General features: G+C 31.8%; 1 protein-coding gene across 1 annotated transcript in view; it reads left to right on the forward strand.

Moving 5' to 3' along the window:
• Positions 1–27,519, forward strand: part of LOC120891565 (cadherin-related family member 4) — a 143,629-nt gene that overhangs the window by 75,678 nt on the left and 40,432 nt on the right. The window contains exons 17-21 of the mRNA XM_040290880.2: positions 8,348–8,489; positions 8,720–8,973; positions 24,082–24,212; positions 25,893–25,985; positions 26,678–26,747. Coding sequence (XP_040146814.2) covers positions 8,348–8,489; positions 8,720–8,973; positions 24,082–24,212; positions 25,893–25,985; positions 26,678–26,747 — 690 coding nt within the window. The remainder of the gene's footprint in view (positions 1–8,347; positions 8,490–8,719; positions 8,974–24,081; positions 24,213–25,892; positions 25,986–26,677; positions 26,748–27,519) is intronic.

The following is a 27,519-nucleotide window of genomic DNA, read 5'->3' on the forward strand; positions in this document are numbered from 1 at the left end:
TAGTCACTGGTCATTTTTAGCAATTACTTGTAAATTTGAGTTCCAATTCCCTTCTCTCTCTTTTTTCCTGACTATACAATATCGAATTTATAGATTCATTGAATGTATTAATCATGATTTTTAAATTTAGGATTTACTTGTAGCAGTAGAGTCCTTCAGAACAACCAGTCTAACTACTATCAAAATCAAATTCTCAAATAGATTTTTTATTACTTAAACTTAATAAATACATGACAGTGATTCTGCTGCAACTTGCTACTTGGAAATTACTTGTATAAGCAGTCAAAGCATGTAAGAATATCCCAAGGTAAAATTTTGGCATTTTTATAAAAACAATTTAAGAATTATCTACCACTTTTATTTTATTTTTGCCTGAATGAGCATCATCATTTTTTTCCTGAATTTCTATTTGAGATTTTTAGAGGTTATTTTAGAGATATTTTGGAGGTATTTCAGTGCAAGTTCCAGATGATTTGTTTAAAAGTTTAGGTTAACTAAACATTTTACCACACAAATAAAATCTTTAGTTCCCATTAAACATAGCAAGAATTGGAACTCAAATTCTTGGGAATAAACTTATACACAAGAATATATTTATGAGGACAGTAAATCACTCATTTTAGAGTTGTCATGAAATTTCATTTAAATTAAGTGAAAGGTGTTATAAGAAGTACATTATTATAACTTTTACTGATTTAGATTATTAATGAAAAAATTTATTCTTATATCAGATATTGTAAGTCATTCCCAGTAGTGCTAGAAAAAATGGCAAAACACTCACGAAATATAATTTTTATTAGAAATTTGTCAATTTACAGAAAACAAAGTGCACACACGTAAAATAAAATAGAAAAAAGCCACAAATCTAAAATATAATTGGGAAAATTTTTAGGAATATATACCTATCATTTTGAATCTCAAACTCTTAGAATTTTCCTCAAATTTCCAACCATTATTTTCTAGAATTTATTCCATAACTCAGTGAATCACTAATCTCATACATTTGAGCACATCATAATCACATGAATGGCTTGCTCAAAATAGAAATTCTTGGAACCATAAAGACTAAGGAAATTAGAATCCTTGGAAACTGGGTGTCTTTAAATTTTAAGAATTCCAGGTAATTCTAAATCAGTTTTAAGACAGTAGACTGAATGATCTTTGGCTTGATTATCCCACTCAAATTACATAAATGGACCCTGAATTAACTGACAGTTGGATTTATTCTTATTTTTAATAAAATCAGAACAATTATAATTATTAATAGGATTTTGAGTATGTGTACATTAGCCATTTATAATGACATGAGGTGAATTTCTTCACTATATAGTTCATCTGCTTCTGGTAAGAATTTTTTTTAAACTGTTATGACCCTGTTTTCTGAAAGTGTGTGATGATTGATTTAGCACACTTATTTTCCAAGTTTTTAATATATAAATATTTTGTCTCAGAGTTTGGGATGAGGATATTCCTTGGCATTAGGCACTAATATCATGTAGTAGTGTTTTCTTACAGTTTTTAGAATAAATATCTAAAAAGTATATAAAGACATGATTTTGTTAATAACTAGCCCTATATGAATATTTATATGTACAATTATAAGCAAATATAACATAGTAATTATATTTAAATTTAAAGTGTTCATTTGGCAGAGATCATGCTACACAAACACAATCACATTGTTTTTGTCCAGGCTGGGAGTTTATGAATTAGCTTACATTTTTGTGTACCACTATACCAAAGTTGCATTTTGGTGTCTCCTTTCTGTCCAAATTACAGTTTATGCTCTTTTCAGATATCACATGTATCCTCAGCTACAAATATAAGGAGTGTCCTGGATTGCAATGGATTGTTTTGAAACAAGAGAAAGCAACTCTATCACTTTTATACAAAAGTCTCTCCTCCACTCATTGTCTATTGTCTTAAAAATATAGAATTAATTTTTTTTCCAATTAGTATTTATTTCCAGGGGTATCCATGTCTTCTCTCTTTCAGTGTTTGTATCTCTGTTTCACTGTTTTTTTTTTCTCTCTCTCTCTGTATGTGTGTGTGTATATATATATATACACACACACACACACACACACAAACACACACATGATTATGAATATATATAATTACCTGTATATAAACAGCTATAAATATACAAATATATAGACTATATATAGTAATACATTCAAAGATATAATATTGTATTTGCATAAATATAAATATAAAAATACATTTATCAAAATCTAAATGTAGTATATTATATATATATAGATATGTATGTAAATTCATATATGAACATACACACGTTAAAAAAAGTGAGAAAACTAAAGATACCAGAGCATGAATATCAATTTAATGGGGAGAAGACATGAGGTATTGGATTTTGAGTAGCTGTGTTTTAAAAGCCCACTATGAATTTTTCTGTGTAGAGCAGCTGATGACTTCTAATACAGATAGTTAAATTTCTTCTAACTTTCAAAGTCAATGAAATAATTTGGGTTTGCATTAACTAATAATTACATATGCATTGATTTTTAAACATAATGAATGTATATTTAAATCCTAATTTTGAAGATGAATTTCTTTTGATTATTTATAGTGCCAACAAGCCACATTATATTTCTGTGAGATTGTGCCAAACATACACATATGAACTGTATTGACCCTCTTCCTTTATTAGAAAGTGTTTTTCCAACTGTTAAAACTGGGGCTTCTGCAGTTGAACAGGAACACATGGTATGGCACCCAGTTTTTCTATTCTGTGCTTCCCAGTTCTGTCTCACCAAATAGTGACAACCACATTTAGTTTATCTACTATGTCACAGAGTGATTTTGATTATTAATGTTCTAGTTAAAATGAATATATATCAATGTAAATAATAGAAGTTGCCCAGCTTAATGATTTCAACAAGAATGAAGGCAGTAATGTTTATTTTAACCAAAATTTTGAAGAATCATTTATATTATTAAGTAATATACAAATATAAAAATGACTATAATGTTCATAGGGTGGAACTATTGTTTTGAATACAAACCTGATCTTGAGAGGTTTCATGCAAAATATAATTAAAATAACATGAAATACAGTGTGATTCTTCAATAGAATTAATCATTTTATGTATTAGAACATTTGCAAGTCATCTTGCCTCATTGGTAAATTCAGAATTCCATTTTTTTTGTTATGAGCAAATGTGTAGGGATTGATGAAAATATAAACGTCAAGAATTCGTCACAAACTAGCATGTGATGTAATATTCTACATATTTATATAGAATACTATATTCAAAAACCTTTGCCATTCCCTGAATATTATTATTATTTAGTTTGTCAGTTTGTAAGAACCAAGATCTTCAAAACACAGTAGCAATATGAAAGTCCATTTGTTTTCTCATGAATTTTCTGCAGGCACTGAAGATTCAGGCAAATAATTGACAGTCATTTTCAACTAGATATTAAAGACTCACACCTTCTCTAAACATTTTTGTGAGAGAATGCCCTATCAACTTATAACTAATCCCCTAATATCCTCTTACAGAGTTAATTTTGTTTTATTATTTGTTTTTGTACTACTCTGCTTTTTTATAATAAGAATCAGTGTACAGTGTCAATGTTAACATAGCATATTATTATCAGAAATTGGGTTAACTTTATTAAGTTTCCATTTAGTATTTTTTATTTAACTATAATTTATACAAGGGAATGATTCATAGCTGTCCAAATTGTCTGTGAATTTAACTTATTTTTAGTTTAAGAAATCAATCTACTTTCTACCTTTAAAGAAAATCCATTCTATCTCCAGAATGTAAAATTAAAATTATAACTATTATTTTAAAATTTTAATTCCTATATTAATAATAATGGTTTATTAATTTAGAATAAAAAAACACAGATGGCTTTGGTTTCTTTACTAAAACCTTAGATTAGTGTACAACCAGATAGAAATTGAAAATGTCTTTTCCTGTTACTTAAAGATAATCTTAAGTCAATTTATTTCTCTTTAATTGGGAACAGGTTTGAAAGAACTTCCCAGATATATTAGCTAAGTTTGTTTTTAGTTATTTAAATTTAGCTAATAAATATATGTAATAAAATTCCAGAGTATGAGCATTCTAGGAGTTTAATAGGTTTAAATTTTCAACACACATAACAAGTAAAACCTTAGTTTTTCTTTGGACTTTGTATTGATCAAATTTCCATGAACTAGTTATACTTCTAATATTTTAATTGAGAACACTTAGAGATATGAATATGCTTTGTTATACTGTAATTGGAGATCTAGTTAGTCAAGGAAATGATGGTCTTTTGCCAAAATTAATTCTGGCAAGCAACTCTGGAATAATATATTAAATCCCAAATCATAAAAACAGCACCTCAGAAAAAAAGGAACTGATGATTCAAGGTTGGCAGGGTCTCCCTGTGCTTAATTTAAGGACTAGCTTAAAGGCTGGTCAAAACAATATTGGAAAAGTACGAATTTCTCTTTCCAACATGTTCCCAGAGTTCAAAAATATAATGGAGATATCAAAAAGATTGTTGAAAATTACAGCTTTAGAAAATTAGGTCACAAGATGAATTTGGAAGCTATCAATAAATAAGAGCCAAAAATTATAATAGAAATGTTTTTTTTTTTGAAAGCCTTTATACAATTTCCCTCTGAGGAATCTTTGTTTACCTGTATTCTCCCTCCTTTTTAGCAATATGTTTGCTCATTTAGACTTGTTAATTAATTCCTCATTAAAGAACTTAATTTTTGAAGGTAACAAGCTTTATCATACAATTCACAAGTAAGTTCAACTCCATGAAGTCATGACCCTCCCATTTAATTCTCATCCTTGTAACTGTAAAGTGCTTATTCTTACACAGTTCTGGTTGTACCTTCCATTCACATTGTCCTTTCAGTGATGGTACACTGCTAGAACCTCCTTAACAAAAAACTTAGGTGCCATAACTGCCTTTTTTAAAATCATTTTTTTTAATTTATATATGACAGTGGAATGAATTACAATTCATATTACATAGATAGAGCACAATTTTTCATATCTCTAGTTGTATACAAAGTATATTCACACCAATTCATGTCTTCATACATGTACTTTGGATAATGATGACCATCACATTCCACCATAATTTCTAACCCCATGACCCCTCTCTTCCCCTCCAACATTTTTGCTCTATCTAGAGTTTGTCTATTCCTCCCATGCTCCCTCTCCTTACCCCACTAGGAATCAGTCTCCTTATATCAGAGAAAACATTTGGCATTTGATTTTTTGGAATTGGCTAACTTCACTTAGCATTATCTCCTCCAGCTCCATCCATTTACCTGCAAATGCCATGATCTTATTCTATTTTACTGCTGAGTAATATTTCATTGTGTATAAATGCCATATTTTTTTATCCATTCATCTACTGAAGGGCATCTAGGCTGGTTCCACAATTTAGCAGTTGTGAATTGTGTTGCTATAAACACTGATGTGGCTGTGTCCCTGTAGTATGCTATTTTTAAGTCCTTTGGTTATAGACTGAAGAGAGGGATAGCTGGGTCAAATAGTGGTTCCATTCCCAATTTTCAAATAAATGGGATGGATTCAAATTTAAAAGTTTCTTCTCAGCAAAAGAAACAATCTGTGAGGTGAATAGAGAGCCTACATCTTGGGAGCAAATGTTTACACCTCACACATCAGAGAGAGCACTAATCTCAAGGGTATATAAAGAACTCAAAAATTTAAACACCAAAACAAACAAACAAACCAAACAAATAGCCCAATCAATAAATGGGCCAAGGACCTGAACAGACACTTCTCAGATGATGATATACAATCAATCAATAAATATATGTAAAAATGTTCATCATCTTTAGTAATTAGAGAAATATAAATCAAAACTACTCTAAGATTAGATCTCACTCAAGTCAGGATGGAAGTTATAACGAACACAAGCAACAAGAAGTGTTGATGAGGATGTGGGGATAAAGGTACACTCATACACTGCTGGTGGGACTGCAAATTGGTGTAGCAAATATGGAAAGCAGTATGGAGATTCTATAAGTGCCTTTTATATATAACTTTTTAGAGTAAGACACTTCAAAACTAAGTAATATATTTTCGTATACATTGTTTGTGAAAGAGCTATGGAATATTCAAACAACCATTGTTAGTAGTCCGGTCTATCTATTTTATTTCACAAATAAATCAATTGAAGAGAGAGGAGAAGGTGAATGAATGAATAAATCCAATGGTAACTAGATGAAAAAATAAATTTTCTGTGAAGTAACACATTGGACAGATATAGAAAAGCAAGGAACTCTGTCAAAATCCAGTTTTGATTTAAACTAGCTTGCTCTTTTTTTTGCCATCATAGAATCTGAATCACTTGATCTGGGTGTGTGTGGGAGTGGGGTGGAGAGGAAAAGTGATCTGTACCTTGTGTGGAAATTATCCACAACATAATTTAGGGATTTCACTCTCCAAAACAAGAGAACTACATGAACAACTTGGTCCAGATCATATATTTCCTGATAAACTGGGAAAGTTTGCTCCTGGTTAGGTGAGTAGGCACTTGTTACATAGAAGAAAGATCAATGTCCTGGTGATGGATAAGTAAAGAACAGCATTATTGCCTATGAGAGTCCTTGGTATAAATAGTGTATTTTAATTATATAAATATTAATATGAAACTAACTCCTAAAGGAAAAGAGTTTTTCTGAAACTTATAATATGAAAAGGACAAAGAGCATATAAGAACTTATAATAACAGATAATAATGAGAAGAAATTAATTTTAAGCCTAATAGAATCCCATCTATATCTTACTATACCTATCGATTACTATTCTTCAATGTGTTTTGGCTTATGCCTCCAATACCCATTCTATATCTAGTTTTACACAGGCATTTTCTCCTACATTTTGTATATATTTTCCCTTTATATTAAAATGAAAAAAAACAAAAAATAATTAAATTGGATACTGGGCAATTTTCATTTGATAGAGAATCATAGATCCCTATATTAGGTTTTAAAATGCTTTATAAGCAACATTTCATTCAAAATGTTTAAAATACATTAGGTCTATATTAAAAATAAAATTTGATTAGTGAGGGAAAAGAGATTGAAATTTTGTTAATATTTAAGGTAAAATAAGAAGAAGTTATAAAACACAAAATCCAGAGTTGCCTAGACTAGAAGAGCTTAGGAGTACCTGTAAGGGACTATCTTTATATGATGAAAAATGTCCTCTTTCAATTAACTTACACTGTTCAGAGTGTCTCATAAGGAACAGAGATTTTTTTAAGTGAACATATAAATAGGTTAGTGTGGCAATCGTGTGAACTTATTAGCATGAAGTAAAAAGTATAATAATACTTCAAGAAATATTAGTAAGGGGAATAAGGAATGTACAAGTTGATTTAGGCACTTCATTTTCCCAAATCACAGACATAAAGTGGTTTCATTTCACATTCCATTCTGTTACAGTACTTTGGAAATACCTCTCAGACTATCTATATTCTTCAGGAGCAATGACTATAGTAATTACTTTGTGAGAAAACATAATTCCAATGCAGTCTGATTTAATCACAAACAGAAAGTGCTTATCCTTATGTTTTGGCGATGAAAGACATCAGTGAAGCTGTTACTTTAATAGATTAACAATGTCTTCTATAGTTGAGAAAGAAAAGGGAGATGATGGCAAGTAGCTTATTAGTTTGTATCCTGCTGATAGTCAAAGAATCTTAGAATTCTAAGATTCAAACATTCCTAAATATAATTCCCTTGCCAATCTAATTGCTGAAACCATCCATTTGTTTGAAATGTAAGTCACATTTTATACTATATCATAAATTTCTGAAAAACAACAAATTGGCTGAATTTATAGAAAAAAAAATCATACTTGAAATAAACAAAAGTGAGTGTTTTCAGCAAGTAAAACCCTCCAGTAGTGAAATGTGCTTCTTCTTAGGTAGAGATTACTCCATTTTAAACATTATTCAGGAAACTTTTTGACACACATATGTCTGGAATAAAGGGAAATGATTACTGTAGATCACATTGAGCTTTCAATCTATTTTTTAAAATTTAAAAATAAAATAAATAGCATGAGTACCTGTCCTAGCAATATTACATATGAAATAGACACTTATTAACTAAAATATGGAATTCAATTCTGGGAAACCCCAAACAAAAAAAAGTTTTATGGTAAAACATTATTCTTCTAATATAAAATAATTAAGATGATTTGTAAAAGTGTGCTCAAACAATTTTGTTGAAAGCAAAAATAGTGTACTATAAAATTTAAGTAAATAATTGATTAAATATTCCAATATTTTTGAGATAACCTGAAAAGATAATATCCTTGTATTATAGAATATAAATGATGAGCCTCCTGTATGCAATCCACCACATTTGGAAACTTGGATTTACTCCATTGTTAAGGCTCCTTTTGTTCACCTCAACTGTTCAGACAGAGATTCTCCAAAGGAACATCTGAGCTATTCAATTGTAGGAGGTAAGACAGATTATTGCAAATACATAAGACAGATTATTGCAAAATACATACATTATTTGCTATTTTATAAGATACCCATGTGAGATATTTTGTAACTGTTGTAAACAAATTGGGGAACAGTAGTAGTAGCTGAAACAAATTGGGGAATACTTTTAAATAAAAACTTAAACTGTAGAAACAATAATACATAATGTAGTTTTTTGTCTGTTTTATTACTTCATCATTTTCAGGAAATGCAAATAATCAGTTCACACTTCGGAGATTGGGTGTTGAACCTCCTTTTCTGGTCATCAGTCAGAATTTCCAGTATGATGTATTTCAAGGGATTCAAGACCCAATGACTTTCCAGTTGCTTATTGAAGTCACTGATGAATTAGGTGGGAATAAAGCTCGTCAGCTGTCAGCTACTACTACAGTCATAATTCATGTGCTTCCCTGGACCACAACACAGCCAACTTTTTCCACAAAAACATCTACAACTACAGTAAGTATCTAGTGGTAAACTGCAATTCTAAAGTAGTCTGAGTTAGTCATGAACACAAAAAGTGCTTGGGTACTCTCACAGGATTATCCTGATGTTTTGGCAATGAAAGACATAAATGAAAGTTACTTTAGTTCTGATGAATTCTCATCATCAAAATAAGGATAAATCATTGTTAACTATTAAATTTGAATTAAAGTAAATATATTGGGGCTGGAGATGTGGCTCAAGCGGTAGCGCACTCGCCTGGCATGCGTGCTGCCCCGGTTCGATCCTCAGCACCACATACAAACAAAGATGTTGTGTCTGCTGAAAACTAAAAAATAAATATTAAAAATTCTCTCTCTCTTAAAAAATAAAGTAAATATATCTATGTTAATAATTTGCAGGCCTTTATGCCATTTAGTTTAGGATACTTAGTAATTTTGTAGATTCTAAATATAGTATACTTTTCTTTATTTAAATTAATACTCAGAACAGTTATAAACAAAGCACCATAATAGGTTTCTGAAAATATTTGATAACTTGTTTTCTTGAAAAACATAGTCTCACTATAGACAAGACATATACTTTATCTTAGTTCAAGCAACAAAAATACCATAGACTGAGTAGCTGAAACAAAGAACATTCATTACTTACCATTCTGTAAGCATGGAAGCCCAAAATTAACACAATGGCCAATTCAAGGTCTGCTAAGTCCATTCCTAGGTTCATAGATATCTAACTTCTCATTATGTCCTCATGTGGTGGAGAGTTAGAGACCTCTGAGGTCTCTTTTGTAAGTGTACTAATGCTATTTAATAGAGTGTCACACTCATGACCTAATCATATATAAAGACCTTACCTCCTAATACCATTATATTGAGAGTTAGGATTTCAATATGTATATTTTGAGGGAACACATCATTTAGTTCCTAACATGTTTAGAACAATTTATATAAAGAATACACAGTTTTAAATGATACAAATTATAGTACAATGTTATTTAACTTTGAAATTGAAAATAAGCCTTTTACTCTAGGAGGCCATGAGTTCTTCACAAAGAGAGGACAAAAATTATTATGTAGTTCTTGCCGAACAGATAGTAGTGTGTGTGTGTGTGTGTGTGTGTGTGTGTGTTAATGTAAAGAGAAGAAAAAATTTGGATTACCCTGGGAAAAATATGTATTCTGGGAAATGTTGAGAAGGTAGTGAAGCTAGAATTGCCAGAATAAAAAGGATATCTCAGTAGTAAAGAAAAAGGGAGATTATGGTAAACACGTAAACTATTAAACATAGAATGTCTTGACTGTAAAGCTGAGAAGTATAAATACCAATGACAGGAAGTTATAACCATTTCAAAGAAGTAAAGACAAATGCTCCCTGTTTTGTAATCTTTAAAATGCAAATAAAGAGAAAAATCAATTATGCAATAGAATTGGTCTTTTTGTATACCCTCATTGATTTCAGATAGGTGGAGTTTAAAGTAGTCAACTAGGTATTCATGTCCATGTCCTCACTAACTTTAGTTAACTCAGTTAACCCAAAGAGATATGCTGGAATTAATATAGCCTTTGCTGAGTAAATTTCTTCCATTGCTTGACTTCATGTCAAGAAGTTTTGTATTAGTTATGCAAAATCATTATAATGCAAGTATTAATATCCTTGATAAAAAGAAATTAAATTGGATAAAAATGGCATAGGACTGGTAATTCTCTCATATGCCTAAAAGAAGCAAATTAAAATGATCTCTGTGGGAAAGTAACAATATTCTATGCTTCCAATTACTTCTAACAACTTTTGAATCCAGTGGATATACCACAGGATTGAACATAGCCAGGTAAATGAGAAGATATTAAAACCAAGAAGTAATACAATTATAAATGTAGAAACACAAATATAGCGATGGATTATCAAAAACAAACCATAAAATAATTATGTTTATTAAGTTCAAGAACCATAAACCAAGCTTGAAATCTGACCAGGGTATTGGAGACTGTAAATATAACATAGAATATTTGAAAACAGATCAAATATATCTAAGAACTTAATACATGAAATTATGATAATAAATTGACTTAATAGCTAATTATAAATAGCTTAAGAGTCCATTAAGAACTGAAGATCCATCAGAAGAAACTGTTTGGAATGATGTTTGAAGAAAAAATTGATTAAAAAATACTAGAAAAAGGCAAGGACATAAACATGAGAAGAACAGTTAGTTTATGTTGATCTGAAATACAAAAGACATAAAAGTGTCTAATTGTTTTTCAAAACTAATAGAAAAAAAAAAGAAATCTATATTTAAACACATAGAAAAGCTGCATAAAGTCAAATATAACATGAATATGAAAATCTATCAAGAAAAAGATATTTCCTTCAAAAGAGTGTCTACATAATAGATAACTTTACAATGGGAAGCCAGAAAAATGAAAATGTTCAAGTTGCAAAGTAACTGCCAATCTAGCATTCTATACTGAATAAATGTGTGTTTAGGAGTATGTTTATGGCTTTTATATATGGTTTTGTTATATCTCAGTTTTATTATGTAGTCTTTCCATTCATTCATTTCTAAATATTCCTGTTTTCTTAACTTCTAAAGATACCAGGCATTTTCTAGTTATATTTTATTTATCACTTATTTATTTACTTATTTTATTTATTAATTTACCGGTGGAACTGGGCATTGAACTTCTAGCAGTCCACCACTGAGCTACAGGGGAAGCCTTTTTTACTTTTATACAGGGTCTCACTTTTAGAAGCTGGTCTTGAACTTGTGATCATCCTGCCTCTGCTCCCCGAGTTGCTGGGATTATAGATATGCACCACTATGCAGGGCTCTAATATAATATTTAAGGTCAAAGATAATGTAAGACAGATTTCAATCCACTGAAAATCTTTTAAGACTTGTTTTACAGCCCAGTTATTATCAAATTTTGTACATGTTCATGTGGACATTTGATGTATGTATGTACTACAGAGCAATGATAAAAGAATGATAGATTCACAAAGTTATATTGGACAATCAGTATGGGTATATACAAGGTAGGAATAATCCTCTACTTAAATGAAGTCCAAATGAATTGTAAATTTAAATGACAAAACTAAATAAAATAACTAAATATTACAAAGAATATAAGAGACTATCATAATAATTTTGGAATAGAAAAGGCTTTTTTAGGACCAAAATAAAAAAAATAGTGATAAAATTTTTAGAATCTTAAATACCTTCAAAATAAGAACTTCTTATTTAAGAATGAAATAATGGGAAATCTGACATTTGCTCCAAAATAATCATAGGTGGGAAGGAATAAGTAAAAGTAAAAATTAAATCTGGCACAACTTGTGGTCATTAAATCGTGTGATGTGTATCTGGTGAATTACTATATTTTTTAAGCTGTGATATACATTTTAGATATCACAAAATAGTTTTAAAATGGCAGAAAAGGAAATAATATGATGGCTTATGTACTTTGTTAAACTATTACTGTTTGATATGGTAAATTGTTCCCCAAATATACCTCATAAATTAAGTACTCTCTTATTCATTCAACATTTGTTATCTACTTTAGAGCTTTCTGTCACACCTCTTATATAGCCAAATTCTATAATTTGCTTTTAAACATGAATAGTCTTCTGGTCATCACTAAATTAGTTCTCAGTCTTTCTGCCTAGGCCAGCATAATTGATCATGGAACTTTCTTTCATACTCAACAAATATGTGTTCAAATAATTTTATAAGTCAAGTAAAATTTGCCTGAAATCCAGTTATATTGTTGGTGATATTGTAAGATGTTAGAAGAACATTCCAAAGGGTTAAAATATATTGTTTTTATTTCTGGCTGAACATGAACCTTAACTCCCTATTATGAGTCAATCTTCTGGGCTGGATTTTACTCCTTTGGGAGAGATTATTTTAGCCTGTACTGCAATGGGGGGAAAAATCTTAACTTACATTAACACATGAATTTCCACCATCCAAATTCCTGATTAAGAAGGCAAAATCTACCAAAGCAAAAGGCATTGTAATAAAACATAAATAAATTCTGCAGCAAAATGTGAAAGGAGTTTTAAATTTGTAGTTGAGCTAAGTGGAACTGTAATCCATACACTTCCTTTGGCAAAGTACATTAGGCTTACTAAAAGAGGCAGACCAATTAAGGCTGTCTGGAAATGATTACTAACCTGTGACTTATGAATTTATTTCCAAGGAATAAATGCTTTCCTCCATAAGCCATATGAGCTTTAATGTTTATGTGTATACTTATATAATGCATACATCTCTGCAGGGACATATATGTGCCTTTCTTGCAAAAAGTATTACCAGACCAGAAAAAACCTTAGAAAGTCTATAGTTCAACTTGACCATTGTGCAGCAAGGAGAAATGATACCAAAGTAGGTTATAACTTCCACCTGATTGAGAGTGAGTAAACAGACACAGAAGCACACCTACATATTTTAAGATAGTTTTCTAAAAATCTAATATGTCTAAAAGCTTATTAAATCTATTACTGACTAGCTATTATTTATAATTGGGAATGTAATAAAATTATCATTTATGTCTCCACCTATCTATTTACCAACTATATAGTTGAATCTTGGTCTGCCTGTTGGTATACAAATTTGAATAAGTTGGAGAAAAGCTTTCCAGGTATAAATAATAGAATATCTAACTTGGTCTAAATAATAAACATTCTTATTCAGCAAATGGGGGGGGACTGTAAAGGCAAAAATTTGAAAACATCTGCATACCAATCTGAGAGGTGGACTTTATTTTCCAATCAGGGAGGATATAAAGAGGGAGTACAAGATAAGGATGGCAAGATCAGATATTTCTATATGTTTATGATGTTTGAATGAGGATGAAGAAAACATGAAGGGAATATTGGTGGATGGAGGAAGTAGTGTACATGAACACAGCCTTGTTTTAATAATCCAGACTTAAGCCTTGAAATAAGACTTTCATGTTGAAATGAACGCTACATCTCAAATATACATAAGCAATAGAATTTACCATCTTATTTTGTTTGAAATTGGTGTATTATAATGTGTACTTTTATAATATATCATGGGAAAAAGAATTTCTCTTAAAATTTAGTCATTAAAATTATAGACTGTTTTATTACAATTATTACAAGGCATATCTTTCAATTTAGAATGTTGAATTAGATATGAAAACATAAAAACATTTCTAAGTGGTTAAAGAACACCACCAGAAATTTAACTGCTTTTAAAATATAACTATAAAAGCCCCTTACAAAAATAGAAATTCTTAAACCAGATTTTTAATGGTGTGGGCTTGTAAATTTTAGAGAAAGTCCTGATGATTAAAAGCTCAAAGTAATTAAAAATGGATCAATTGTATTATAAACATTATAGAAGACATCTTCAGCTGGAGGACAAACTTTTCAACAAAAATTTCTTGTAGGTTCTTGAAAAAGAATAGGGTATCTCATACACTATAATTTGCTGAAAGCATTCCATAAAGACCTTTGTATATTTTACAGTGCCAACTATGGTACTTGATAAGTCAAAAGACTCATGCCATATGTTATAAGAAAGTTATGTGATAGCTCTTAATTGGTAGAGGTGGGGGTTCATGAACTGTTGCAGAATCTGATGAAAAATATAGTCCCTCACTGCAGTACATTGCCTACATATATGTGTGTACACAACTTTATATTACACTTTACAGCTTGTGAAATCCATTCATGGAACCTGGATTATGAAACCCCAATTAAAAATGGGTTTATCAACTACATTTGAATTGGTATAAACTTTTCCATAAGCAAAATATATTTCCATTAGTGTAAACACTGCAAGATAAGCCACTAACACATAGCTTAAGAAAAAAAAAACTATGTAGAATATTCATTAAATATATTGACATTTGTCAGTCTCTTCTTGACACTAGAATTGGTAAAATAATACCTGACACTTAAAAAGAAAAATAGGAGGAAATCATTTCATCTTAAATGTAGAAACAGTTAAACAAGCTAGTAGTAAATAAATAAAAACCTAAACTAGCTTAAATAAACCAAATCATTATCTCCTGGTTCACCTTAGTCTTTGAACCTATACCTGCTTATTCAGAGGTCACTCTCAGGGCAGGTAGAGAAGAAAAAAGAAACTAAGTTATCTTTCATGAACTGAATGAAATTCCAATTCTAAATCAAGATTGTCGAAAAAGACAATGAGGTAACTGGCTAGACACCGTTTCCTGCAAACATAATCCCTAAGGAATGATGAATCAAAATTCCTGAAATGATCTGTTTGTAGCAAATTGAGCCCATAATAAAAATTCCAGGACTAATGTCCATTTTGACAATATGGAAGACGGCAGAGACTCTAAGTCATTCTAATTTATAATTGTTTTTGACCTTTATTTCAACATGAAAAGTAGAAAGGAGAGAGCCTATAAAAAATGTCTGTCAATCTTTTCATTGGTTCATCCTGATAACACGTTCATATTTCATGATGTGCATAAGTATAATAAAAAGAATTTTGTCCCGTCAGTGAAGAACTGAAGAGGCATTAGGTTCACAGAGTGACAAATTTGTGATTTTTCCATGTCTTTTACTTAATCGGAACTTTAAAGACTAATCCCAAAGATACAATGGCAGCTTAGAGATTCATAATGTTATATGCTCACTCCACTGTTGTGCTCACTGCGCAGGTTCACTACTTTTACAAGCTGGCATTGCCTCATTAAAGAGCAGTCCTTACCATTGTATAACTCATAAGCCAATTTGCAATCCAATCTTCCTGGTACTTTGTTCTCAGTCAAGAATTTAGCTAGTGGTGTACTGGAGCAGAATCACTCCAGCTAATGGGAGCCTAGTAATGAAAGCCTAGTGCTACTCAGAAAGCTTATGGTTTGATTGTTAAATTTTTTGGTAGATTAACATGGGTTATGTGCCTGTAATCCCAGCAGTTTAGGAGGCTGAGGCAAGAGGATCTGTGAGTTCCAAGCCAGCCTCAGCAAAAGTGAGGCTCTAAGCAACTCAGTGAGACCCTGTCTCTAAACTAAATACAAAATAGAGCTTGGGATGTGGCTCAGTAATGAACTACCACTGAGTTCAATTCCCAGTACTCAAGGGAAAAGAAAACAGGTTATGGTAGAAATATTTATACCATGAAACTGACAAATACTAATACCAGGGGTTTTATTTTTTTATTTTTTTTTATTTTTTATTTTTTATTGATTGTTCAAAACATTACAGAGCTCAAGACATATCATCTTTCATACATTCGACTCAATTGGGTTTTGAACTCCCCAAATACATAATACAGACTCACTTCTGTTACATACTCACATTTTTACATAATGGCATATTAGTGACTGTTGTATTCTGCTACCTTTCCTATCCCCTACTATCCCCCCTCCCCTCCCCTCCCCTCCCATCTTCCCTCTCTACCTCCTCTGCTGTTGTTCAATTCCCTCCCCTTTTTTTCCCCCCACCCCCTTGCCCCTCATAACCTCTTATAATTTTGTGTATCACTGAAGGTCTCCTACCATTTCCATATGTTTTCCCTTCTCTCTTCCTTTCTCTCCCCCCATTCGTAAGAGTTGGTTTACAAGTAGACTAGTGGGCTTGTCCTTATTACTCTTAAGAAGACTCGGGAAGGTAGAAAAAAAAGTAAGACTAACAAATTCTTAAGTTTAATAGGCAAAAATGAAGCCATGGAAACAGAAAGGAATATGTATTCTACATTATTACCCTTTACTTCAAAGACTAATTCAGTAGTATGGCTATTTTTAAAGGTCAAAGTACCTATTACAAGCCACAGGCACTTTCTGCCAACTTGAATCTATTCTTTTGGTAAAACTACAGCAGAGACTACAGCAATATCTTACTTGTGAGCTGTGATTTAATATCCTCTCTGTTTTGTCAGTCTAGAAAGTGGAGCTCATTGTGGCATCGCTGGGATTAACCAACATCTTTTACTCCTGAACTAAACTCCTCTTATTTTTTGTATTTTTCAAATATGATGACTAAAATAGCAGCAGAGGCACAGTGTTAATAATGGTCACAAACTGATAGCTTACAGAATGATACAAACTCCCATAAGGTATGTTTTTTCCTCATAGCAACCCTACTGCCTAGGCAGCAGTGTCCCAAACAGAAATTGACTTGTCCATATTGTGATAAATCATAAGCGCAGCTTAGGTCTGTTTCCACAGGCCATGTTTGTACTGCAATTCTACTATTTCTGTATTTCCTAAACTAGATTAATTCATGTACCCCTTTTGAAGAAAAATAAATCTCCCACACACCCAGCATTGATTTACATTATTTTTATAAAAGGTATAACAGAAAATATATTTGATTATAATGTTTTAAGATGTGGAGCAGAAGTGTAACAAATCTGCCTCTTTTATTTCAAGTTATTTCTAAAAATAAATTAGTAAAGAAGATTGATTTAATGGCTCAATGATGATGAATGTAATACCTTTATGGTTGGCCAGAAATTGGAGGCTATAAAGAGTCATATTCAAGGGAAGCTTGTCCATTTTTATCAGTTCTATCAGAGCATGCAGGACATATGTATGATTGACATCGCTGGGATTATATATATATTATCTTTGTGTGGAACAACAATAACAGGTCCCTTAGACCTAGAGGAGAGGCTTCTGCTGCATATCTGGAAGCATTCCACTATTTACCTCTGTCTTAAGTTTCAGACATGGGAACTAAGCAGCTAAGTCAGTGTTATGATTTGGATCTGGAATGTCCACCAATGGTTCATCTGTTGAAGGCTTGTATCTCAACACAGAAATGTTCAAACCTGGGGCTTTCAGAAACTGATCAGATCATAAGGGCTCTGACCTCATCAATGTGGTCATCATTAATGAATTAATGGGTCCATGGGCAATGGCATGATTGTGGAAACTTTAGAACATGGGGCCTAGCTGGAGGAAATAGATCACTATGGCTTACACTAAAAGGGCATTTCTTGTTCTTACCCCACATTCTCTACCCCCCAACACTGTAGTTTCATAGCTGCCACACAGTAAGCCTGCTTCACTACCGGCTGCCCACCATCATAGGAAAGTATTACTTACGCTAGCCAAGTGACCAAGACCTGAAGTCTCCGAAACTGTGAGCCAAAATTAATCTTTCCTCCTCTAATTTGTTTTTCTCAAATGGTAACAAAAATCTGAGTAATACAAGTCACCCTTCTTTCTTTAGGTGTTACTTGGAATAAAATCTCTTTATGACTCTTTTGCCATTTCACTTTCCGCTGTGTTAAGAAGTGACATGTTATGCAACTGTATGAGCATTTATTTCTACGTTTATTATGCCGCATTCAGCCAATCTATTTTTAAAGGTTCCATGAATAAATAGAATCATATTTTATATTCATTTACTTCTTGGTCTTTGTGTCCATCAAACTCCCAGTAGGAAATTGATACAGAATAACTTATAAGAATTATGGAAGGAGGTATTTGAAAAGGTGTAGACAACATTAAGGAAAACCAACATGGAGAACATCAGCCTAACATTTTATAAGTGAAATATATTCTGGATATTGGTACATAATTTTCTTTTCTGACTGTTTAACTACTCTTTTGCATAAAAGTAAATATGTATTCCTGGGTTACTCAATAGCAAAGCTAGAATTTATTTTTAAGGAAAATAGTGTCTCACCTAACAAAACTGAGAACATTACTTACACTAACTAGTCTCTTGTTCGGTGGCTTATCTCATTTAGGAAATAAAATTTTTGTAAATAAATCACCATCCTCCCCCAGTAAAACTGAAGATTGTGCTTGGTCACATAAACTGAACTTCCTACAAAGTGTAATACCTTCTCAAGTTGAAAATATATATATTCCATCCACATATGATTTTCCTTATGTGGGAAGACATTGGATCTAACTTTAACAAGTAGCCAGGCATGAAGTGCAAGTATAAAGCAATGCTCAGTGTATGATGCAGATTCTGAATTTGTATCATATTTGTTACATACTTATACATTTTAGTGCATTGATATCACATTTAATACTATTTTTAAATAGAATTTTTTCAGAACATAGTATGATTTATTTTAAAAAGTAATCTGAGAAGTAAAAGCCAATAATCTATTTAACATTTTACAACAAATAAAAAGGTTCCATGGCCTTCAGAGAATAATAATGTGGGTCATCAAAGTGGGACAAATCACTAGGATTAAAGAGATTTAAAAAATTATTTTAGATCATTTTATTTTCCTTTATTATGTAATGTCTTTTTGCTAATTGTTCTGCCATTGTAGAAAAATGATAGTTGGACAATAAATTATTTTAAACTTTTGTCTTCATATTTTAAAATAATTTTCCATATTCTTTTTTTCTTTTTTGTGTATTTTTTTCATTTGATGACATATTAATTGAATTAGGACCTAGGATGTGAAAGTAAATAATAAGTTTTAGGAGTAATATCAGAGTTCAAAAAAAAGTAAAGCAGCTGACTTTTTTTGATATACTAACAATGCTCACAAAACACTTTAGACATTAATTTCTAAAACTTTTATCATATTTTTTCATTCATAGTATCACCAAGCCATTTTGAACCCAAAGTTTGAAGCGAAAGAAATGGTAACAGTCTCATTTTACAGACTCTATTGAACCAGTTTTTACATTTGAGAGTAGATAACCTCAAGTCCCAAGTAGTATAGCAGGGATTGGCCATGAGAATGAAGCAGGTCTTGGCTCAGATCCCAGCTCAAAATTGTAAACCTGTGCTGAGCCATCACCACGTTTGAGCCTCCATTTCCAATTATTAACAGCTATTTCATAAGCCCTCTTAGTTCAATGCCCAATAAAGGATGCCATTTATCCTTACTAGTATTGTATTAATTGTTGTATAAATGTTAATTCATTGATTGAAGACAGTAATCTATTATTTAAAAATATTCAGGCTTAAGTGATTGCTGAGATAGTCACAAAACCTCTGGTTCTCCTGCATAGTCTGCACTGAGGGGGAAAAATATGGCTTGTTTTCTTTATATTACTAATTTTTTTCTAAAACTTATTTTACAATATTAATTTTAAATCATAATTGTCTTTAGTAAGTTGGCAAAACTAGCATTTCTGCTTAAATTATCAGTGTTTTATTACTAAAAAGTACTTAACCTTTCTTATAGAAGTCTGGTCCATATTTAACTTGAAGTATTTGAGACAGCGCATACACACATGAATTGGAACTTCTTATTGACGATCTTTTAAAGAAAATCTTCAGTGAGAGTTAAATGAAATAATTGGAACGTCAGTAGAAATAACATATATTGTGTTCTAGTAGGTTATAGCCTTGCACATCTGCTGTGACACTAATATCCACTGACGAAAGCTGTCATGACAGGGAAGATTATCATTATTGTCTTTTCTGTAAAATATAACTAGTTTAGTAATTAAGGTTATGAATCAAACAAAATTAACTGCACACAGCTGTAAGGAGCTTAGTGCGTGACCAAATGACAGACGGGAAATTCTTTTGTTTTCACTGGTGATTTACCTAATGGTGAGATAAATGTCTAATGACATACAAACTCCAGTGTCCCGTCAATCCTTAGCCATTTATTTCATTACTCCTCATGATCCTAAAGGAGAGGAGTAACTGCTCAATCATCAAAGTGTGTAAGTATCTTTGTGCTGTCTGTTTGGGCAAACCTGCAAGCAACAGAAAAAAAAGTTTCAGCCTGAATTTAATAGCATATTTAAAACGGGTGAAAAGGTGCAATTTGTACAGTAACATACACATGATCTAAAAATGATGTTCAGAAGGTTTAGGATATAATTTAAATGAATTTAAATAGTTTTTCCTTAGGAGAAAATAATAAAATTAATATTTGAACAAAATTTCCTAATAATGAAATTTGTGTATAAGCCCATCCATACATAAAATTTCTACATTAAATAAACCCATCACTTGATTTAATCAAATTCAAAGTCTTAACTATTTTTTGCTATGTTGTGAAAGAGAGAACTTAGAGTTCAGGAATTTAAATAATTTTCTCAAGCTTGCAGACATAGTAGAACCAAAGAGACTATGAAAGAGACTAGAGAAAATGCTTCAGGTTTGAGGAATCCTCTGATCAGTATGGTGAGTTGGGAGAAAAAGAGTGAGATGAAGTGATGAATAAAGGGGTCATATCTTGAAAAGATTTATAAGCCATAGTAAGTATAGAGATTTATATCCAAGGAATCAAATTGCAAGTCATTTTGACCAGTGCTGTAAAGGTAGAGTAAACAGATGTAGGCCAGACAATGTAGCAAAATCTGGCTTGAAGAATAAGAGAAAGTCTAAGAAAAGGATACTTGAATTTGATGTAGACCTTTGATGAACAGAATAAGAATCAAAGATATTCATAAATGATGGAAATGGAGGAACAGATGTGAGATCATATGGATTATTCACAAAGATGAACAACCAAGGGTGCCTAGAGTCCATGAAGCAGGGTGGTCAGATGCAGGGCCAGAAAAGTAGATTAGGTAAATAGATTAGGTAGATTGACAAGGACCCAGAGTCAATGCCATGGATTTTGGACTTCATTTTATAAATATTACATAGCCAGATAGTTTCAAAACTGAAAGTAGACCAGCAGAGTCAAGGATTAAATAGAGAAGAAAAGACCAGAGGCAGCAAGTCCAGTCAGGTTGAACTACAAGAAGTAACAAAGAGCAAATGCCTTTGTCCTTATGATTATTATCCTCTGGGGGCTCCAAAGAGCTTAAAAGCAATTAAAACATAAGGGAATAATAAGCTATGGAAACATCAAGTGTATGAAATGCTAATCTCCAAATTCAGTTTTTTCAAATTGTTTTGAATCACTGATTGAAAGGGTGTAGAGAGAGAGAGAGAGAGCTTGCAAATACCAAGCCTGCACATAAAACACGTTTAAATATTTATTCAGTGTATATGATTACTAGAGGGATTAGAATAGTTGTATCTATTGTACAAAAGATGTTATAGAGATCAAATGAAACAAGAGATATGAAAGCTCTTGTAATAAACATGTTATGTAAATATAATCCATTAATATTATATTTAATCCCTGTAGAAAGGTTTTGCTCTTTTTATATTATTGCAGCAACAAAGTAATATCCCCACTTGTCTTAGGCTTTGAAATGTTAAAAAAATGTTCCTTTTATAATAAAAGCTTTAGCTATGTTTTGTGTAAGTACATGAGAAAAAGATGGGGAATAATAGAGAAACAGGAAAATATACCCTTGTTTATCAGACAAAAAAAAAGTACAAGTGAGGATGATTCTTTCATCCAGCTTCTAAGCAATTTTCCAGTGCCTTCAATTGACTCTGTACAGTTGGATTTTCATGGACAAAAACTTGTATGATGACTTTTACATGAAAACTGTGGTGATTTACAGAACAGTACCTCAACCCTTTGATACAGATTTGATTTTTTCTTAAAACTCACAATATCCTCAGTTTGGGGGAAAGGTAGCATAGAAAGCTGGAAAGAACCTGGTGCTTGAAGATATACAAATATATATGTGAACATCATTTCTGCCCCTTGGAGCTGTAGAACTCCAGGTAACACACCAAGCCTCTCTGGGCCTTCGTTTCTCCTTTGTAAACTGCTGGTGGCAAACACCTCTCTTTCAGAATGGGTATTAAGGGAAACAGAAATAGCTTAAAGACTTGGACAAACCCTGGCACATGGTAGGTAATAAATGCATGCCAACCCTATCCTTTGGGGTTGTAAGGTTCTATACTCTATTAAGCAATTCTTGGAATATAGTAGGTGTTCAGCAAACATTTTTGGAAGGTAGGAAGAAAGGAAGAAATACTGCAGACTGTAGTCTCTTCACTTGTATTAGTAATGGTATTCTTCCCACTTGCACTTGGTAAGGGTATTATTTCTTAAGGAGCTGAAAACAGAGCTAGGTGATTAGGTGGTAATCAGGTTGTCTGTCATCCTTTTCATTTTTTTATTATGTGGAAATGCAATAGAGTATTATTTACTTAGGAAAATAAGAGTAGAGTATTTCAACAAACATTGTGGGAGACAAGTCTGATTTCTTGATCTTTCTTGTCTAAGCACGCCCCTACCATTGTACTGTAAATAGAATGTTTAGTCATACAATACTTAATCTCTACAACTACAGCAATCAAGAAAGTGATCAGGATTCTTCTCACTGCATCATGTAAATAGTACTATTTCTGCTACCACCACTGTTAATCCTTTTTGGAAAGGTCTGTTCCCCACACCTTTGAATTTCATTTACTTATTTATTTTTCATTTCTGTGAAGCCAGTCTCCTGACTTAGGTTACCTTAAGCAATGGCACATGTAATGCATGTGTTCACAGAATTTCTCCTGTCTTATGCCGCCATCTGCTGGGAACATACTCCTCCTTAGTGAGGGACACCAGGTTAAACTCTATAGCAAGCTTTGTGTTAATTACTAGCTTCTTAAGTGGTTCCCCCTGAGATGATGCGGGGGATTCACCTAGGAAAAAAGCCTTTTTGTGCTTTTATGATAGGAAGCAGAAAAGGGAAACAGTGATCTGACTAATTTTTAAAATAATACTTCACCCTGTAAACATCTTGCTGATTCATTCTACCTGTCATTTAGCCAACACTCCCTTAATGTCTTTTCTGTGCCAAGAGCTGCAGAGAAATGGTCCTTCTTTAATAGTTAGTTTACTTCTCAGAGGGAAAATTCAGAATTAAAACTAATAAATATGGTAAAATATTCTAGATGTAACAGTAGAAATAGGAGCAAAGAGAGTGGGTAAGGCAATTCTACCCCCAAAGTCAAGGTTCTTGTAAAAGCAAAGGCAGAGGATGACACTGATATGGAACAAATGCTTACCATGGGGGAAAGGCAGGAAAGAGGGTTCTGGCCAGATGCAATGTTATGAACAAAGATGTTTACTTCTAAAGAGAACTGTTTGTTTGTCTTTAGTGATAAAGAGGAGTTAGTTTGATACCCCTTGTATTTTACTGTACGTGGATTTTTAATTTTTCAAATAAATATCAAGTGAAAATATTTTAAATTTTTATATGAAAATCTTATTTTAATAATAAAGAGTAAACAGTGATATGTGAAAAAACTCAGAGAATACTATATATTTTTTGTCAATGGCATTGTTAATGTTTAGTAAACATTTCCTGTATTACTCAGATTACTACTTCTGTCTTGAAGAAGATTTCATATTACTGGAGCCCTGATAACTGGTTTCCTGCAGTATTAACTCTAACAGGAGCTCTTTTTATGGTGTGCCTCTATGTTGGTGCATGGTGCCTCTTCAAAGAGTAAGATTTTAGTTTTGCTTCCATTTGAATTTGTTTGAGTCTCATAAAACACATCAAGAATGGCTTTAAAAGACCAGGATGAAAGTGGAAAGAAAAGGTTGAGATAAATTTACCTATTACTTTTAGTGCTTGGTAAATGTTATCCTCGCTGATAATCGCAACAAAGCTGGAGAGAACAGTACTTCTGTTTTATATTAGATTCAGGATGTTTTGGTTCAAAAGCTAATGCTCTTTCTCTAAGTGATCAATCCAATGATACAAGCTTTAAAACAAAACAACAACAAAATAAAAAGGAAAAAAGAAATGAAATTTTGAAAGATACTACAGAAAATAAATAAAATTTAGTTGGTACATATGTAAACAATATTTACCTACCTAAGGATAGATAGAGGTCCTCAAAAGATAAAGAATTGCAATAGTAACTATAGGAGGATCAAATTCATTTAAAACTTATTGCCTAAATTCTTATGGTTCAGATATTGTGACAGGTGGCCAGAATACAGAGATGATAACAGATAATACCTGCCCTCAAGGAGCACCATCTCTGGTAGAAAGGACACAGGAAAATGAATAGTTACATTAGATTATAAAGGAAAGTGATAGGGGGCTAATTAGGATTTAAACATGTTTCTGCAATATACTTAACTCACGTGGAAGGATTCGGTAAGAAATTTTCATGGACGAAGTACTACTGAAGCTGGCTTTTAAAGAGCCAATGGAAAAATATAAAAGACAAAATGTAGTTTAAAGTGATTTGCTTTTCTTTTGAGAAGCACAGAATGGAACATAAATAGGTTAATATGAACTCTACAGTTTTACTCATGTTAGAAAGTAATGTTAGTTACTAGTAAGGTTGGTTCTTATCCTGGAGGATGGAGTGTAGATTCCACAAGGTAATATGGGTTAGCCTGAAAGTAAAAGTTTAGGAAGGACCATCAAGAGGTTGTGACCTTTATATGAAGTGGAGGTAGTTCCGTGAACTTAAATTTCTGTTTTGAAGGTGACATATACCTTAGAATATTATGTGGATTTGTAATGGTAGTATCAACTGCCTGAATAAATAATTTATTATTTTAAAAAACAGTTAGTGAATTAAGAAAGTACAATCAGTGTGTTTTTTAAAAATTTTCCACTTCTTCACTATGAGAAATTCCTGGTCTTAAAACTAGCTTATCATAGAGGGGTCTTATAGATGTGCTACAACCAAGCATGACAGAAGTTGAAGTGCTAAAATACAGTATCTATTAACTAGAAACTTCTCCCCCGATATGGAATGTCATATATATCCCATACTTCCCCCTCAACGTAGAAACGTTATTCTGAAATATTTTTAACATCTAAAAAGCTATTTTCTGGGTTTTGAGGATACCACGCAATCCCCAAATAATTATTTTTATGGAAGTTTTATTAAAATGAAGGATAGAATTATAAAACTAATTTATTTATCCTTATAAAATTAAGTATATTATGTTCATTTTAAAATTCAAAAGAAATTCTTATTAACTGGCATATATTTAATAGATTAAATTGTATTTTTGTTCTTTGCATGGGAATGGTTAACTGGGAAACTCAATGCTAGTATGATTGAAGCAGGTAACTACATTTGATAAAAAAGCAAGCACATTGATTTCATTTTGTAAATGTCTTCTCTGTTCCCCACCCAATCTCCTTTTACTTTAGTGTTCCTGCCTGTTCAAGATTATTTCCTCACTGTCACAAACATCAGCAGCATCAACCAAGTCTCACTGCCAAGGAGCCAGGGCAGGTACCAAGGTAAAAGCAGATTTGATGTTTTAAAGAAAGAAATTTTAGTTTTTACAAGCTGGTTCTAAATGCTTCAATAGACATGAAATTTAGAAATACAAGATTTTGATTGACATTTTAAGAAGTTACATTTCACCCTTAAATTCTTTGTCAATTTTTTAAGTAGCCCAAGCTTAATTCATCAATATTTATTGACTACCTAATATTATTTCAATTATAGAGGCATACTAGAGAGCAGAATTGCATTTACAAATGCTCATTATGACCTAGTATGAGTTTTCTGCTGCCATTGAATAGAATTAATACTGTTTTCAAGTCATTTAATGATAAGAGGCATAAGTGTCCCAGGGATGAGAACAAATATCATGTTTCAAGAAACCAAATGAAATATATAAACTTTTACTTAGAACAGCATCAAGATCTATTACTTTATTTAGAAGAGATAGTATCTGAGATTATTAATAATAAACACTTCTATTAATCTTAAGAACATAAGTGATTCTGATTTATAATGTCTAGGAGGCTATTAAGAGATACTTAATAGACTATTTAAATATAGCATTATGTAGTGTTGGCTTACCTATTGATTTATAAAAGAAACTAATGCATCATTTATTATTTATGTACATAACCACTAAAATATATCACTTGCATTAAAGATTAAATAAATATTTCAAAAATTTCTTTAACACTTTTTGTAGGCATGGAAACTCATTGAATAGTGTTCCCAAACCAAACACAAAACCAAACTTACTGCCTGGAAGTCATCAGGTAAGGACAAAAAGAACTCATGTCAGAGATACTAGAAGTTATTCTTGCATTTTTCATGGTGTCCAGACAATAAAGCATTTGCAAATAAACTGTTGTAAATGGTAACTCATAAATCAAAATGGGAGAATGTATGCACTTCAGTTGAGTATGGAAGTGAAAATTAAGAAAGAGCTAACATTCTATTTTAAGTGCTTGACATTGGTGACAGTGATGAATGAAATTATATAGCAAGAGAAATCTATATTGATGGTGTATTGGTGAAATGGCTTTCAAATTTCCTTCACTATGTTTTCTCCCTTTTGAAGAATGAAAAAAGGTAGGTTAAATTAAATTGCAAACCACAATGTTTTGTTGAGTTACAGGATTAATTTTTATTTGATTCAATGTCTTTGGAGAGGTATTTTCCATTTAATTCCAAGGTCATTAGCATATATATTATTCTAATTGGTAATATTAATTCAATAGGCATTTATGCAACACTTAACTATCACAGGCCACTCTTCTGATTACTTGGTAGAATTTAAGGAAGCATAAAATATGGTTTTTGTTCTTCAAGAACCCATAATCCAACTGGGTAGAGATATAAGTAAAAAATTGTAGGGAATAATATATGGTAGTTTTTTTAAAATTTTTCTTAACATGCACAGTGCATCTAATCAGCTCCATACGAATTCAGAGAACAACAAGGTCCTTGTGAGGTAGACCAGTAAGAGAAGACTTTGTAAAAGAATGAGCATTGGAGATATGGTAAATAATTGGTGTATGTTTATAG

Source organism: Ictidomys tridecemlineatus, chromosome 2, assembly GCF_052094955.1.
Source record: "Ictidomys tridecemlineatus isolate mIctTri1 chromosome 2, mIctTri1.hap1, whole genome shotgun sequence".
NCBI lineage: Eukaryota > Metazoa > Chordata > Mammalia > Rodentia > Sciuridae > Ictidomys > Ictidomys tridecemlineatus.